General features: G+C 33.9%; 1 protein-coding gene across 1 annotated transcript; it reads right to left on the minus strand.

The window, feature by feature from the left end:
- Window positions 1-16,477: 16,477 nt before the first annotated feature.
- Window positions 16,478-17,664, minus strand: LOC145062166 (glyoxylase I 4-like). The gene is made up of 3 exons (XM_079009794.1): window positions 17,393-17,664; window positions 16,888-17,222; window positions 16,478-16,769 (listed from the first exon to the last, which is right to left on the minus strand). The coding sequence occupies exons 1-3, from the start codon at window positions 17,605-17,607 to the stop codon at window positions 16,678-16,680; spliced, it is 642 nt and encodes a 213-aa protein (XP_078865920.1). The 5' UTR covers window positions 17,608-17,664; the 3' UTR covers window positions 16,478-16,677.
- Window positions 17,665-18,172: the final 508 nt, after the last annotated feature.

Below are 18,172 nucleotides of genomic sequence, written 5' to 3' on the forward strand. Positions count from 1 at the left end.
TTCCTCATTATACTCAAGGGTCGAAGGCACCAAGGCCGACCCTTTGGATTGTTATCCTGCTTTATTGCTGTTGTGATCTTTTAGATCAGTATCCTGGTAGATAGCATGTTTCTATGTGGATATGATCTGTTAGATCGGTATCCTGGTAGATAAGATGTTGCTATGCTTAGTGGTTTGTAGATCGGTTTGACTGTCTGTGGACTATTATGTGATTATCTGATATATATGCATATGTTTGATTGGTGGTTGAGGTTTTTCTGCTTTGTGCATGAGCCAACAGATCGGGGCATTCCAACCCGATGGTCGTGGGCCGAGAGTATTGCATCCTGAGGATGATTGGACTCATAGTATGTCGGCATTTTAACTCGATGGTTGTGGGCCGAGAGTATTCCATCCTAAGGATGATTGGACTCATAATATATGGGCATTCTAACCATATGCTTGTGGGCCGAGGGTATACCATCCCGAGGATGATTGGATCCGTAGTATGTTGGCATTCCAACCCAATGGTTGAGGGCCTGGGGCATTCCAACCCGATGGTTGATTGGGCCCATAGTATGCTATTATTATGTGTGTGTTATTGTCGTGTGAGTATTTTGGGGGAACTCACTAAGCTTCGCGCTTACAGTTTCGGTTTATGGTTTCAAGTACTTTAGATGATCGCAGGAAGGCGAAGGCTTGATCGTGCACCTCCTCACATTTTATGTTATTATTTCTGGGATTCTCTGATGTGATACTATTTTGAAAACAATTTGTAAACAATGAATGGTTTTTGTGATGTGTAAAAAGTTTAATTTTTTAATGAATTTTATGGATGTTACAGGATCTACAACCTTCCTCTCAATCAAACCTCATCAAACTCAAAGATCCTTCAAAAGATCACCAAAAAATCACTCCTCAAGCTTACACACACACACACACACGCACAAAGGGAGTGAATGCACGAATTAGGGTTTCTTTGGACAGAGGGGCGGAAAAAGAGGCCATCCAAAGGCGATAAGGTCTTTAAATAGGGTGAAACACCCTAAAAATTAGGTTTCGTAAACACCCGCCAACTCGTTGTGTTTTCCTCAACAACTCGTCGAGTTGGTCCAAAAACAAGCGCATCCCAAGAGCTTTTAACACGTAGAGTTGAGATTATCAAATCGACGAGTTCAAAAGGACAATTTGTCATTTAAGCCATAAATCTCATACCTGGGAGTCGGGATGTTACATAAATGCTGAAAATTATGCTTGTTTGGAGTAAAATAATGCAAAAATGTGGTGAAAAACTAAAAATGGTCTTGGCTTGGTGATGGATTGTTATGATCCAAAGTCAATTTGTTTCTTATTGAGACGTGAGTTAAAATCATAGAATTTTGGCTTAGTTATTTTATTACTTCATCAATTTTTTATCAGTTCTATGAACTTGATTTATGTATTCAGCTGTTAGTTAGACATTTTGAATAGTGTTGTATTTGACAATCGAAATATTTATTTTTTCTTTTTAAAAACATCAATAAGCCCCATTTTTATTTGACAAAAAATCATGTTGTTTAAAACTTAAAGAGTTATTAAGAATGTTCGCATTTTGATTAGAAGAACTAACCTTAACCATTTTCAACACACCATTAGAGATTTTCTCTCTAACAAACTGAAGATCTATTTCAAAATGTTTAGTGTGTTCATGAAAAATTGTATTAAGAGCCAATTTAATCATTGAATCATTGTCACAGAAAACAACAGATACAAGAGTAAGATTGTTTTTACCCAATTCAAACAAAATTTTAGAATCTAAATTATTTCACAAATAACGGAACCAAGGGTTCTATACAATGATTTAGTAGAAGAATTAGAAACATTAGACTATTTCTTACTCTTCCATGAAACCAATAGATTACTAAGGTAAATCATATAACCAATTATTGACCTCCTTGGGGGTAAACACTTAGTCCAATCTACAACCTCAAAACCTTTTAACTTAAACCCATCAGACATAGACAAAGCAATCTCTTTTCCTAAACTGTTTTTCAAATGTCTTAACAGTCTGAAAGCAATTTTCAAATTTGACTTTCTAGGTTTGTGCATATATTGACTAAGAACCTTAATAGCATAAGAAATATCGGGTCTAGTAATAGTGAGATATATTAACTTTCCAGTAAGTTTTTGAAATTCACTTTTATTTATCAATAACTCATCATTTTTAACAAAATCACAAGAAATAAGAACTAGATTAGTTTCTAAAGGTGTGATAACATGTCTGCACCCTAGAATACCATACTCATGAAGAAGCTCAAGACAATATTTCCTATGATTTAAACACAACCGATTATCGAAACTAACAACCTCAATTCCTAAAAAAATATTTAAGAATACCAAGTCTTTTTCTCAAAAATTGAGCTTTCATAAAATCTTTGACCTTTTGTAGGTTAGTCTCATGGCTTCCAGTCAGTATTATATTATCCACATATACTAATAAATTAGTAATAGAATCTTCAAAATTTCTAATAAACAAAGAATAATCACTAACACTTTGTTGGAAACAAAACATGAACAAAGAAGCATATAATTTTTCATTCCATTTCCTAGGAGATTTTTTAAAACATCCATAGGTTTGACAAGTTTACAAACCCTAGAGTCATTATTAGAATAATATCCACGTGGAAGAGTCATATATACATCTTTTGAAAGGTCTCCATAAAGAAATGCATTATTTATATCCAATTGATATAAAGACCATGAATTATGAATAGACAAGGAAATAACAATGTGAACAATAATAATTTTTGCTACTAGAGAAAAGTTTCTTCAAAATCGTACATTTCCTCTGATTATACCTTTTAGCAAATAAACGTTCCCTATACCTTTCTACTTCACCATTTGACTTATACTTAATTTTGTACACCCATTTACATCTAATGGATTTTCTATTCTTAGTTAAGCTTGTTATACCCAAGTGTGATTTCGAAGAAGAGCTTCCATCTCTTCATTCAACGCCATGATCCAATTGGGATCAGAAGAATCCTCATTATAATCTTTAGGTTCAACAATCTTATTAAGATTGGAGACAAAACATCTAGTTTCAGTATTAAGACATGAATAGTTAATACTTCTCTCTATACTATACTTATATTTTCCCTTTACTACATATGACATTCATATGTGACTTATGTCTAGATCTAGAGGACCCAATAAACTGATAAATTGAAGGATAAGTATGCAACCGACTACGTTCCTCAGAGACAATTGAGGAAGAAGGAAAAAATCCTCTAGTATGAGGCACAATTGCCTTGCCACTTTGGTTGCTAGCCTCACTAGTGTTGGCCTCATCCAGGTTGGTGGCTGCATCAACACCATCCCACTGAGGTTCTACTCTCAGCTCATCAAGATTAATAGAATCATTAGAATATTCATTAGTGTCAAAAACATCATAGGAAAAAGGATCATAAGGGTCATTTTTATTGGAAAATTGATCAACATAAGTTGACCTTAACTTGTATGGAAAGACGGATTCGTAAAATTTAACATCCTTGGATACAAAAGATAAATTAGTGGCAAGACTAAGAAGTTTATAAGCCTTTTTATCAGATGAATAACCAAGTAAAATACATTTCTCAGCTCGTTCAGAAAAACTATAAAATATATTTTGTTTAACGGCAAAACATAAGCAACAAAAAACTCTTTAATGATCAAAACTTGGAGTTCTTTTAAAAACAAGTTCAGAGGGAGATAATCCATTTAAAACAGAAGTTAGCATTCTACTGATTCAAAAAAAAAAGTCAAAACAACATCTCCCCAATATTTATTAGGAACTCCTGATTGGAAAAGAAGAGAACATGCTACATTGAGAATATGTTTGTGCTTCATTTCCACAACTCCATTCTGTTGTGGAGTGTAAGCACAATATGTTTGATGAACAACACCATTTTCAAAACAAAAATAATGCATCTGATTATTAATAAATTTAATTCCATTATCCGAATGAACCACTTTAATTTTAACACTAAATTGTTTTTAAAGAATATTGACAAAAGACCTATAACAATCAAAAAGTTCACTTTTAGATTTTAAAAGAAAAACCCAAGTGGCCCTTGTAAAATTATCAACAATATTCAAAAAAAGCTTAAAACCTTCAGTTCAAGCAACCCTACAACGTCGCCAAACATCTAGGTGAATTAGCCCGCCTAATTCAGTTGTGTTATGTTGACTTTAAGGAAAAGACTCCCTAGTTTGTTTTGTCTTATGGCAAACATCTCATGGAGGTAGGGACTCTTACCAAATTTTAGGTTTCCTTTTAAAGAACTCAAACCTTGGTCAGCAGGATGACCAAGTCTACTATCCCACGTAAGTTTAGAGACACAATATTTAGAACTAGTCATATTAGCATGAATACCTAAGGAGAAACAATCAATATAATACATCCCCCCAGATTCTCTACCGTTCTCCACCAACTCCTTTGACGTCCTAGATTTTACAAGTATGTTCAAAAAATGCAACTTCACAACCACTATCTTTACAAAGCTTAAGTACATACAAAAGATTAACATTGAAGTCTGGAACATCAAAACATCAAATAAGGTGAGCTGTGAAGACAACTGAAGATTTTGAATCTTATTTATCTGAGTAGAGGAACCATTTGGATGTTTGACAAGAAGATTAAGTCTAGATACATCCATTTTATCACTAATTTGGGACTCAGGAGCAAATCAAACTAATTTGGGACTCAGAAGCTATGATATGTTGATTTTCTCCTGAGTCAACAATCCACTCTCTGAGCGGACTTAGAATTAATAACAGAAGTACAACACCGAAACAAAGAAGTACCTACCATATTAGCAGTAGTAGTCACATCCTCATTAACAAATTTCTCATTAATGAGATGAAGAAACTTATTGTATTGCTCACTTATGAGATAGTAAGCATCCCTTCCATTAACAGACTCAGAAGTAATAGACAAGCTACTGCTAAAATTAATAGAAGAATAATTCACAAAAAAGGATTTACTTTAACTATTTTGATTATTAAACTCATTCCTGGGTTTAAAATCTTTGGGATAGCCAATCGACTTATAACACTTTTATATTAGATGACGTTTAAGACCATAATGTTTGTATTGTAGTCTTGATTCCTAAACCTATTTTGATTTTCCCCATTTAAAATCATTAACTTTACTATTAAATGACGAGGCCCGGGTCTTAGAAGTACCAATAGAAAATGGAGAACCATTCTTTAGATGTGACTCTTCTCTAGAAAGATAGAGAAAGAACTTTTAACATTGGGTAAGCTAGGGTTCTAACAAAAGAATATGAATTTTAACTTGATTATAGACATCATCAATACCACTAAGAAACTGCATTAGTTTCATTAGTTTAGAATGATCATTAAGCTTAGTAGCAGCATCACAAACACACTTAGTTAAACTAGCTATGTTTCCACAAGGAATCAAGTTTCACTACTAGAAAACAACCCTTTAATGATACGCAAATAATGACATGCATGGATTACGATACACATTTTTTGCGTGTCCTAAAAATAATGTCAGCTTTCTAAAATTTGAGGGATAGAGGACACACATTTGTGTATGCCCTAAAATTAGTGTCTCGCCACAAAAAAGCACAGAGGCTGCTTATCTTAAACACGTGTCCTCTACAAATGTCGTTTTATAATTACTCAAACTTGCATAGGATCTTATAAACAATTGCAAGGACCATTAATTCTAGGGATTTTTTTAAAGAGCATTCAAAACACTCATGCTCTCTACAATCCGTTTGGCGACCTTGCCTCGCCTCTCACTGTCGGCAACCTCAACCTCACTTCTCCTCCGTCGACCTCAAGCTCATTTCTCTTTATCGAGGACCTTGAGACACCTGACCTCATTGGAGTTATGACGACTACTCAAATTTACAACCTCTAGGTCTGATTAAGGCATGTTTTTTTTCTTCTCTTTTCCCAATGTGCGTAACTTCAGGTTTTTTCCTCTATCCGTCAATTTTGAGCAATCAAAAATTCAAGCAAATCTCACATAGCTCTAAAGTGAAATTAAATTAGCTACAAAATTTTCCTATATCACTTTTAATCTAAGTCTTGTGCATATTCTTGTTGATGTTATTCTTGAGGTAAGTAGTCATCATAGACTTAGTTTACAAGATTACTATTGGTTTCATTCTCTTACACTTCTACCTGGGAACCATAGCCCTCGTAAGTAAGAAGTGGTTCCAAATTTAACCCTAATTTCATATTTAATAGAACTCATTTGCATCTTTCTTTTACCAATTTATCCAAATTTAACCCCAATTTAGCCATTTGAAACAGAAGATTCAAATGTAGAGAACAAGCATGGTTTCTTCTTCTTCTTCTTCTCTGCGTGATACCTGTATTGCAGTTGGAGGTGGGTAAGCATAATAGTTTATTATTATTATTATTATTATTATTATTATTATTATTATTATTATTATTATTATTATTATTATTATTATTATCAACCAGAGAAGAAAAACGTTGCATGAATGGGGTTGAATATGCATAACTATTAGCAGAATTAAAGAAAATTTTTTCTTTAATTTTTCCATTGAATTGCCTCCTAGAAATTTTAGCAATATTTGGAATTATTTCAGACACTTCAGCAGCTGAAAACCAAAAACACTAGTATTTAGATTGAATTAAACATAGTTTGACCAAAAATATATCAAACACACCAATTCAAGACACCCAAACATTATTCGACTTGGTTAACTATTTTAAACACAAAAGTCATTTAAAAACTAAAATTAAGGGCTAAAATAGGTATTTAAGAAAATTTAGAAATAAAGGGACCAACTATTATTTCTTGTCTCTGATACAATGCATAAAAACATTTTTGTTGTTGTTCCAACTTACTCCCATTAATGTATTGTATCAAACCTTCTATCTTTGCTTACATTATATTGAAACTACTTGTAATATTTACTTAAATTCTAATGTTCAAAGTATGTTTAGTCTATTCATGTTGTTGATGTTGGTTTTTAGCATACAAGCTTCATAGTCAATGAGAGATTTGACGTGCTTGACCGTCCTTTGGTTTCACGTGAAGATGTTTAGTGAATAATTAAGGAATACAATGATGAATGATGATACCACCGTTCTTATTAGACTAATTTAACATCTTAGCACAAGTTGCTAGTTGGGGTGCTTATGTGATGATGAGAAATGTTTTAGCCATGCTATTTGCACCAAGGACAATCATGAAACACAAGTTTAATTTGCTTTAGATCATGGTAAATTTGTGAATCAGTGCCTCGAGTATGTAATAGTTTACCATTTATAGCATTATAATTTCTAATTGTTTATTAACATTAATTATGTCTTTGACAACACATGCATATAGTGTCTGATGTGAATGAAAACCTATATCTTAAATTTAAGCTTCTTTTGTTAAAATGCAAGAAATGACAGTATACTTTAATTGATTTGACTTGAAAAAATATAATTTACTCTTTTTACTACATAATTCATTTTATGTCCCCTCGTGCAGGAAACTTGTCGAAAAAGAGTCAACACTGGTTGAGTTGATGCATATTCAAGTGGTGAAGTTGTAAGGCTTAAAGCTGCCATTGAGACTATCAATGGAGAACTTACTCACGAGTTCCTTTTAATGTTGTGCTTTGTTTTTCTATAATAAATATTATGCAATATTAGAAATTTATTACCTTTTGTTACCATTAACGATTATTTGTAGTTGACATATTATATTTTGTGTAATGAATTATATTTTTTGTGTATGGTATTTTATTTTTTATTATGAGACTTTAAATGTAACATCCTAAGATTTGGTAGGTATTCCCAAACCCTCTTTTATCTTTACCTTGTCATTTATAGTCCTTAGGGTTGGAAGTGAAGAGCCAAGATAAGTTTAAGGGCCAAGTTTGCAAACTTGGGCCAAGAGGGAGTATGTTGCACGTACATAAGAGTACGCTAAGTGTACTAATGTCCGCCTTAGTACACTGCGCGTACACTTATGTACACTGGGCGTACTAATGTCAGGGTGAAAACCCTAATATTTAAGGTTTGGGGCCTATATAAGCAACATGTTGTGTATCAAGCCTCCCTTACCTCAGCCTCCACATATTACATTCGTCCTCCCCAAACCCTAGCCTTTCCTTTGTGTGTTTAAGCTTATTTGGTGTGTTCTTGAGTGCTTTAAGAGGAAGGTATTGCATCAAAGTGTTGGAGAAGAAGATCAAGCTTGTAGATCTGAAGTTAACTTGTGCTCAAGAAGCTCTAGAAGGTATAAAGTTCCAAACTTTATGCATATATGCATAGATCTCATCATTTTACTTTATTAGAAGCATTTCTAGTCCCAAAAGCCATAAGGTGGTGCATGTTGTGTTTTGGACGAAAAGGGCTGTCCTTCTAGACTCTTAGAGGGACCTTGAGTGATAAAATGTGGTCCCATTAGTTGTATGTGTCCCATTCATGAAGAAATAAGGTCTTAATGGATTAAGACAAAGCATTAAGAACTTTATGGACATCCAAAGTGATAAAGTTCACGACTTTATGGATCCTAGTCATGTTAGGTCTCTAGATCTGAAGTTTGGGCTTAGGTGCTTAAGCCATTAAGCACTTAATAAGGTTTTGGCAAACCGTTGAGTACACCCAGCGTAAATCCAGTACGCCCAGCGTACTGGGTCAACCACCCCAACGGTGGTCAACATCTGGTCGAGTACGCCCCGCGTACCAGAGGAGTACTCCCTGCGTACGTCCTCTGTTGGGCCTTTGTCAAGTGGGCTTCGGATGTTGGGTTGTTTATGGACTAAATGGAATTGGGCCTTTGCTGGACTTTGTAAATAAGATATTTTGGGCCCGGTAGTGATAGTGGATCATGGGGTGAGGCCCAATTAGGAAGTTGGGCCTAATTTCGTAAATTAGGCCAATAATGGGCTTTTATGTGGACTTTCAAGTTAAGGACTGAGTATTTAGGCCTTGGCCCAATAAAGGGAATGGACTTAATGAATGGTGTGGACATTTAGTCAAGAAGTTTATTTTGGGTATTTTTTTTGTGTTTATTGTGTAATAGTTTGGGATCCCCGGCGAGACAACAGTCAAAGATTTACAATATTTCAGCACTACTAGTTAGGGGTGTTCGTTTGGATGGATCGGTTTGATCCGATCCAATCAAGTGAATCCAAATTGATTTCGGTTTTCAAATCATGAATCCGAATAGTCCAAACTAAATTTAAATCCAATCCGATCCGATCCGATTACAATTCGGTTGGATTGGTTTTTATAATTCGGTTTTCAAAAATCGAAACATTTTAAAACGATAAATAATTATAATATTATTAAAAGTTACACAAGAAGCAAAAAAAATTACTTAGTTGTGATTTAAAATTTATAAACAACTAATAAGAAGATATATTATAGTTAAATGTTTTATAGATAGAAAACTTTTGATTGAAAATGCATATTAATGTTTTTTTATCGGGTGAAACGTTCCTATTTGACAAAATAAATTACAAAATTAATAAAATATATATATATATATATATATATATATATATATTATAAATAGATAAATAATAAATGTTTATTCGGTTTTTTTGGACTATTCGGTTCTTATTCTATAAACGAAAACCAATCCGAAATTGAAAATAATAATTCAGTTTTGTTGAAAACCAATCCAAAAATCCGAATATCCGAACTAAATAGTCCAATACAAATTGTCCAATTGGATAATTCAGTTTTATCCGAATAGTGAACAGTTCTACTACTAGTGACGTGAGTTATCCTTACTATATCAACAGGGTCTAAGGCACCAAGGCCGACCCTTAATGAATTGTATCTGGTTATGGCATGATATGTTTATTGGTTTGCATCCTGGTAGTTAGGATAAGGTTATGTTTATGCTTAGTGACCTGGTTAGGTCAGTGTCCTGGTTATAGAGTGGTATTATGTGATATGTTAGATTGGTATCCTGATAGATAGGATGGTATTATGTGTTATGTGGTATGACCTGTTTTGATCAGTTCATTGTCTATAGATTGTTATGTGATTATCTGTTATATGTGCACATGTTTGTTTGGCGGTTGAGGCTTATCTGCTTTGTGCGAAAGCCAATAGACTTGGGCATTCCAACCTGTTGGTTGTGGGTCGTGAGTATTCCATCTCGAGGATGATTGGACTCATAGTATGTGGGCATTCCAACCTGTTGGTTGTGGGCCTGGGGGTATTCCATCTCGAGGATGATTGGACCCATAGTATGTTGGCATTCCAAACGATTGGTTTATGGCCTGGGGTATTCCAACCCGATGGTTGACTGGGCCTATAGTATGCTCTTTATGATTATATGTGTATTGTCGTGGGTATAAGTATTTTGGGGGAACTCACTAAGCTTTCGAGATTACAGTTTCAATTTGTTGTTTCAGGTACTTCTGGAGATCGCGGGAAGGCGAAGGCATGGTTGTACTGCTCCTCCTGTTGTTATGATTTTATGATTTGATACTGGGATACTCTGATATTTATTATTTTGAAAACAAACTATTTAATGTTAAATTGTTTTACGTGTTTTGAAAGAGTTAAATTTGATATGATTTTATGGGTGTTACATTAAATGTGTTATTTAATTTTAAAATTAGTAAATCCATCATATATATATATATATATATATATATATATATATATATATATATATATATATATATATATATATATATATATATATAGGGGATAGTTCAAATAAAAACAGTAAATAGTGTGAGAACGTTAAAACACTTTTTTATGTTAGTATTCTGCAATGAATTTTGTATCGACGCCTTTATGTCATTATTCAGTAAAGAATAAATGAATAGTTAAAGGTTAAAATTAAAATTAGAATTTACTAAAAAAATGTGCATACATAAGTTTATAATAGAATAATAACATTATAATGAATATATGACTTGTCTAAAGTTAATATTTATATTAGAATTACTACAACAATACACATATAAAAAATTCATTACAGAATAATAACATAAAAATAATATTTTTACGTTCTCACGCTATTTATTGTTTTTATTTTAACTTACTTCTATATATATATATATATATATATATATATATATATATATATATATATATATATATATATATATATATATATATATATATATATCAAACATTGAAAATTATGACACAGAAAAATGTGTGTCGTGTTTCTTTATGACATGGGCTTTAATGATACATATTGCGTGTTGTAAATGCATGTCGTAAGCTTACCACATACAAATGCATGTCGTCTTCCTTTGTCACAGGGGCTTGCTTGACACGCATTTACGTGTCATCTGACCCTTTTATGACACACAATGCGTGTCATTAAAGGGTGTTATTGAAATATTCAGAAAGGAAGGTGCCATTTTGTTTTAAATTATTAATTTGTTGATGAATATTGAAAATAACTTACCCATCAGCCTTATTATATGTTTTAAACAACTCATTCCAAATGTCCTCATTTATCAGAATACATAAGAATAGAATATATAGACTCAGAAATTGACCCTAAGATCCAAGTACACACAACAACATTAACACGTTCCCATTTAGAGGTTTTAGATGATTCAGTTTTATCAAGAGTAAGAGTACAATCTACAAACCCTTGCTTATTTTGAGCTTTAAGACATCTTAACATAGCACTACATCATAATCAATAATTTTTATTTCCAGATAACTTTTAGTGATAATATAAGTTATAGCATTATCAGATAGATGAATATACAGAGAATCATCAAAATCTATAGGATTATCTTTACCACTACCACTACGAGTTTCACTAGTCATGATGAAAGAAAGCACACAACAGACACAACAAACAAATACACCGAGAAAATAGACAATTATGATAACTTAACGTCTAGATGGTTACTACGGTATGTTAGGGCCCAAGATAATCAACACAGAGTCGAGAAAACAATGTAAACAATAACTGGTGTACTCGACAACCAGGATCTCCCACATCTACAACTAAAGAAAAAGAGAAGTGAACAAGAAAACCCTTGCGGTGTAATTTTTATTTCCAGATAAATTTTAGTGATAATAGAAGTTATAGCATTATCAGATAGATGAATATACAGAGAATCATCAAAATCTATAGGATTATCTTTACCACTACCACTACGAGTTTCACTAGTTATGAAGAAAGAAAGCACACAACAGACACAACAAACAAATACACTGAGAAAACAGATAATTATGATAACTTAACGTCAAGATGGTTACTACGGTATGTTAGGGCCCAAGATAATCAACACAGAGTCGAGAAAACAATGTAAACAATAACCGGTGTACTCGACAACCAGGATCTCCCATATCTACAACTAAAGAAAAAGATAAGTGAACAAGAAAACCCTCGTGGTGTAAATATGCAGAGACAACCAATAATCGACTCCTTGTATCCATTCTCCACAAGATTTTATTGGTGACGAAATCCAACCTGTAGAGAGTTATTTCAAATTTTAGGGATTAATCGATTGAGTTTAGAAAGAAGAAAATGTTACAGATGGCGATACACCACCACAGGTTACGAGTCAGTAGATCTGCAAGATCAAATAAACTACTCGCGATACTAGAATCTTAAACAATAAAGCGATGTCGTTTCGATTTAGGAAAATAAAGCGAAAACCATAGATCAAAAAACGAAGAACCCTAGATTTTCACATATTAAGTCACAGATGTAGGGATTATAACTTAAATTTAGTTTGGACATAAAATTGTGAAGATCTACAAGGATCTATGAAAGAGCGAACGATACCTTTCAAAAACGATGAAACGTCGAAAGAGACATGTTGGAACACCTTCGGTCATCAGAAACAAGAATCGGAGAGCCATAATGCTCTGATACCATGTTAAAAAACGATAAACCAAAATTTCCCAATATCAACATTTTTATATCATTTGAGGATTAAGAAACAGAAGGTTTTCAAGTTACTTACAAGTGAAACCTCACTACAAAACCCTAATCTACTCTCAAAAGGAAACACTCAACCTACACTACAATGATCAAGAACAAAATGATGATCAAAATTTCAAAATATTACAAATGTGAAACCGTAACGAGAGAGAGAGAGCTTTGAATATTGGGAGCAAAATATGATATGAATTATGACAAAACCCTTCATCTCTCAACAATATATACTTCGGGTGATGGATACTATCCATGGATCAATAGCTTTTTTTTTGGAATCGGCAAATAATTTTATAAAAGAAAGCAACAACTCCATCAAGGTGCTAGGAGGGAGAGAGTACAATACATGAAAGAAAAATAAATTACATAATGGTAAAAGGACTAACACACCAATCTATCCAACTAATGTTGCATTGGTCTCTCCTATACTTAATCCATGTAAACACGATGGATTTCACCGAATCTACTAGTCTGGGTGGCGATGTTCTTTGTTTTTTAAAGATCCAATCACACCTAGCTTTCCAAATACTCCATGCAGTCCCATAACATATGCTAGTTAGGGTTTTTCTTTTCTTTGAACATGTACCCCATTGTGGTACATATTTCACGATTTCCTCAGCATTCTGAAATTGGAGATGGGGAATGTTGCACCATTGACCTACATATTCCCATACCTTTGAGGTCAATGGACACCGGAATAGCGCATGTGCTGTATCCTCCTCTTCCAACTCATAGTATGGACATAAGGTGGACATGAGATGGATTCCCCTGGTAGTTAGCGCACGTGCCGTTGGGAGTCGATCAAGCTTTGCCCTCTATATGAAACAGTTGACCTTCAAAGGGACTTCATGAGCCCACTTTATCGATACTTCCCCTGGCATCATGTTTCTCCAGTCAATCTGTGTTCTAAGAATATTAGCATGGAATACTCTGTCACTCGACAGATTACACAACCATCTATCACTTTGAGCCACTGACTGAAACGTATTGACTCCATTAGTGAGCATATGATACTCACAAAGTTGCTCCATAGTTGTTGGTGTTTCTTTCCAATTCCAATTACATCGCCCGTCATTTAACCGATCACTAATCTTGCAATGTTTATGACGTTCCAGTTTATACATCTCAGGGAAGGATGTTTTTAAGGTGTTGTCTCCAGTCCATCGATCAAGCCAGAACATAGTATCATCACCGGATCCAATCTTCTTCGATATTACGTCATTTAAATCAATTCCAATTTTTTCCAGCTCTCCTCTTACTCCAGCGATATTGCTCCATACTCCAGGTATGGTTTTTTTTGGAAATATGGTCTGTAGGTTTATTATACAGATTATGTATTCCTTTTATGACCTTGCTCCATAGACTCGAGCCATCCGTTTTCAATCTCCATAGCCATTTTACAATTAGTGATAAATTGAGTGCCTTTAAAGAACCCAAACCAAGGCCATCTGCTTCTCTAGGCGTTGTCACCTTTTCCCACGATACCCAATTGATTTTTTTTTCTATCAATCGATCCCCCCATAGAAATCTCCTTCTTGTTCTTTCCAGCTTCTTAGTGACACCTGCAGGGGCAACAAATAATGAAAAATAAAAGGTGGGGAGGCTGCCAAGGACAACCTTTGTTAGCGTTAATCTTCCCCCAAAGGAAAGAGTTTTCGACTTCCATATGTTCAGTCTTGATTGGAATTTTTCAATAACAGGAGTCCAGTGGCATTTTAGTTTCATATTTGCCCCTACCGGGACACCAAGATAGAAAAACGGCAGTCGGGAGGGTTCACAGCCAAGTGGCTCAGCCAAAGATATCACTTCTTGATGTTCAACACCGATTCCAAGTACTCTCGACTTTTTGAAATTTACTCTTAAGCCTGATGCTACATGAAAGCATCGAAGAATTCTTGCGAGATTTTTTATGTTTTCCTCACTCTATTCCCCCACGAAGAGTGTGTCATCTGCATAAAACAGATGAGAGACATACAAATCATTGTTTGGGAATTTTTTCCTTTAAAGATACCTTTATCGCAAGCCTCCTTCATCGCGATGTTCAACCCCTCCATCGCGATTATGAACAAAAGTGGCGATAAGGGATCACCTTGTCTTAATCCCCGCCTCATTTCAAACTCACTTGTTAGAGACCCATTACAAGGACTGATAACGTCGAGGATCTCAAGCAAGTTTTTATCCAGCCCCTCCATCGTTCCCCAAAGCCTAGCTGCATTCGAATATGATCTAGATATTCCCAATTCACCGTGTCGAAAGCTTTGTTGAAATCTACTTTAAAGAGTAGCATCTTGTCCTTTGTCTTCTTGACCCAAGAGCACATTTCATTGATTATTAGAGGCCCCTCCAAGATATTTCTCCCCTCGATGAAGGCTGCTTGAACTTCACCTATGCATTCCCCAATGACCTTTTTTAATCTGATGGACATCACCTTTGCAATTACCTTGTACATACAACCAATAAGACTTATTGGTCGGTAATCACTGATAGTAAGCGGGTCTTTTATCTTGGGAATAAGAGTGATAAAGGATGCATTACAACCTCTACCAATGTTCCCAGAGTTTTCAAAGTGTTTCAAAGCATTCATGATGTCATTTTTATGATATCCCAGTATCTTTTAATAAATTTGAATGAAAAACCATCGGGACCAGGGCTTTTTTCGTTTCCACAGGACCAGATGGTGTTTTTGACCTCTTCCAATGTGAACGGGGCTTCAAGACTTGCGCTTGTTTCGGTGTCAAGGGGTGAGAACTACATGCTGGAGAATTTTGGTCTACATGGCCACTTTTCTTGGAATTTCTTCCTATAGAAGTTGAGTATCTCGTCTTTTATGGGTTCTGGTTTGATGCCATGGATCAGTAGCTATCAGGAATAACCCCTTATAAGAAATTTATTTCATTGATAAGAGAAACCAAAAATTATAATATTGACACAAAACACCCAAGCTCTATAATTAATAAATATAAGATTGAATATTGAAAACACTTGTTATTTTCAACATCAACATTAACGACGATTGTATTATATAGAAACAATAATCTCTCAAACCTAACAATTAATATTGTAATTAAATAGTAACCAAAACAAATAATTTTTGGATGAGGGACTACATGACCAACGAATATCCTCCATAATAAATGAAAATAATTTTATCAGATGTCACTCTTTCATTAAATTGGACACATGTCATTTTTTGGTATTTTTGAATAAATGTTTTTTTTTCATTTGTCAATTTCTTATGTTTTTATTTTTTCTTAATTAACACGTCATATTTATATCTCAATTAATAAGTGTCTTAATTGAAAATAGACATTAAATTACAATATTACTACTCATATAGTATTTGATATGTTTCCTTTTAAATTCAAATTTTAAATTTTAAATTTCAAATTTAAATAAATTTTCGTTTAAATCTTGATATTTATTTTTTTGTTTTATCCAACCCATATAACATACGGGTTTCACAATATATACTTCACCAAAAAAAAAGGTTGACATAGCATATCCAAATCAATGATTTAAATAGCAGATGAAAAAAAAAGCTCACAAATTGTGAATCATAATTTCAGCTGTATAAAAAATCGATAATTACATCAACATTTACTTACGTATTGGATTCGAAGAAACAAATGCAATTTTTACATATGATTTTTCTTTCTTCTTCCACTAGTATTACACAATTACGTACACAAAGATTAATAACTCTCTAAAGAAACATTTAGCAAACGATACAAAAAATCATGCTCAATCCAGCTCACTCTATTTAATTTTCTTTTCTTTGATCTTAATTAAAAGGAGATATCCATCATGTCAATTAAAAAACTGTCCATCATCAACACTTCATCTTCTCCACAATAGTACTTCTTGGAGCTCATTTTCTCTGCATTATCAACAATATGCCCAATTCCAATTAGATATATACAAACTATGATTTTCGTATAAACAAATTGTATATCAAATCATAAAAGAAGTGTTTATGGTGAGCTTTTTGAACCTACCGTACAAGGAGGATTCGCCATTGTTGATATTTAAAGCTGCTGGGAGCTTTTTCAGGGAGCATGAGGTGATCGGAAGCACAGGAAGAACATGACAATTGCAGATCTCAATCATATAACCATCTGGATCATGGAAGAATAACTGGTTCACCTCCATGCCACCTTCTTTCACCATCGCTGTCACATACTTGATACCCAATCCCTCAAGTTTCTTGATTATGAGATCCATATCTGTACACTGAAACGAAATGTGGTTGTCTTTTGGATTGATAGCTCTTGTTTTTGTAGGAGTCGTGTCCACTTCTAGCAAATGTATGCCAATCCCATCGTTGAACAACCTTTATCAAATCATCAACATTATTTCAGCATTCAAACTACGAATTATCATTTGATTTGATCTAATTGTCCACTTAAATGTATCAGAAACTTATACCATTATTGGAAAAATGCATTATGCATGAAATGAACTAAAAACACGAATCATATTCAGGGAAGAGATCACACTCACCAAGCACCTTCGAAGTCGAAGGAGGTGGGACGTCTAATAAGAACGAATCCCAGGACGTCACTGTAAAACTTGACGGATCTACTAACGGATTTGCAGATGAAGGAGACGTGATTTAGAGATAAGAGAGGCATATTTTGCAATGAAGATGATGAAGTGATTAATGCATTCTCCTCCTCAATGATCTCTTTTCCGCCATTAACAATATGTTTCGTCATTAATGTCGACACTGAACCGAAAAGCAAAATGGTTTTGATTTTGGGAGTGGCAGTGTAGTTATTGTAGTTTGGGTTTGTTGAAAAAGCTCAGTGATTTATAGAAGGAGCTAGAGAGAGGAGAGCTGTCCACTATGGATAGAGATCAGATGTGTCCGTTCAGATCCTACGTGTCACACGTCATCCGTGTATATGATTTTTTTTGTTGTAATTACAAACCCACGTTCGAGACCCGAAAATATTTAAGGTCACGGAAAATGAGGATGCCTCTGGTATGATTAATTGATTAGTAAACTATCTTCTCAATTTTTATTTTATTATTTTTCATACGTTTCCACGTTTCATTTCTTATAAGACTAGGTGTAAGACCCGTGTATTACACGGGTTTATTAAAAATAAAATTTTAATATTAATATATAAATATAAAATATTTTATAATGTAATACTTTACATAAAATGATGTAATCTTCTGAAAATTTGCAAAAGAATCTAAATCGTTGGAGGTATTTACAAGAATTTATTACCAAATTAATAGGATGATTTTATTTCCTTATAGAATCTATCACAA

Source organism: Lactuca serriola, chromosome 7 (assembly GCF_051521515.1).
Source record: "Lactuca serriola cultivar US96UC23 chromosome 7, Lser_US96UC23_V15, whole genome shotgun sequence".
Classification (NCBI taxonomy): domain Eukaryota; kingdom Viridiplantae; phylum Streptophyta; class Magnoliopsida; order Asterales; family Asteraceae; genus Lactuca; species Lactuca serriola.

Bases quoted from the DNA above. Each gene is read 5' to 3' on its own strand.
- LOC145062166 (XM_079009794.1), bottom strand. From the start codon at position 17,607: ATGACGAAACATATTGTTAATGGCGGAAAAGAGATCATTGAGGAGGAG. The intron at 17,223-17,392 runs GTGAGTGTGATC...GATTTGATAAAG, and splicing joins TTCGACTTCGAAGGTGCTTG to GTTGTTCAACGATGGGATTG. The intron at 16,770-16,887 runs GTAGGTTCAAAA...TTGATAATGCAG, and splicing joins TGGCGAATCCTCCTTGTACG to AGAAAATGAGCTCCAAGAAG.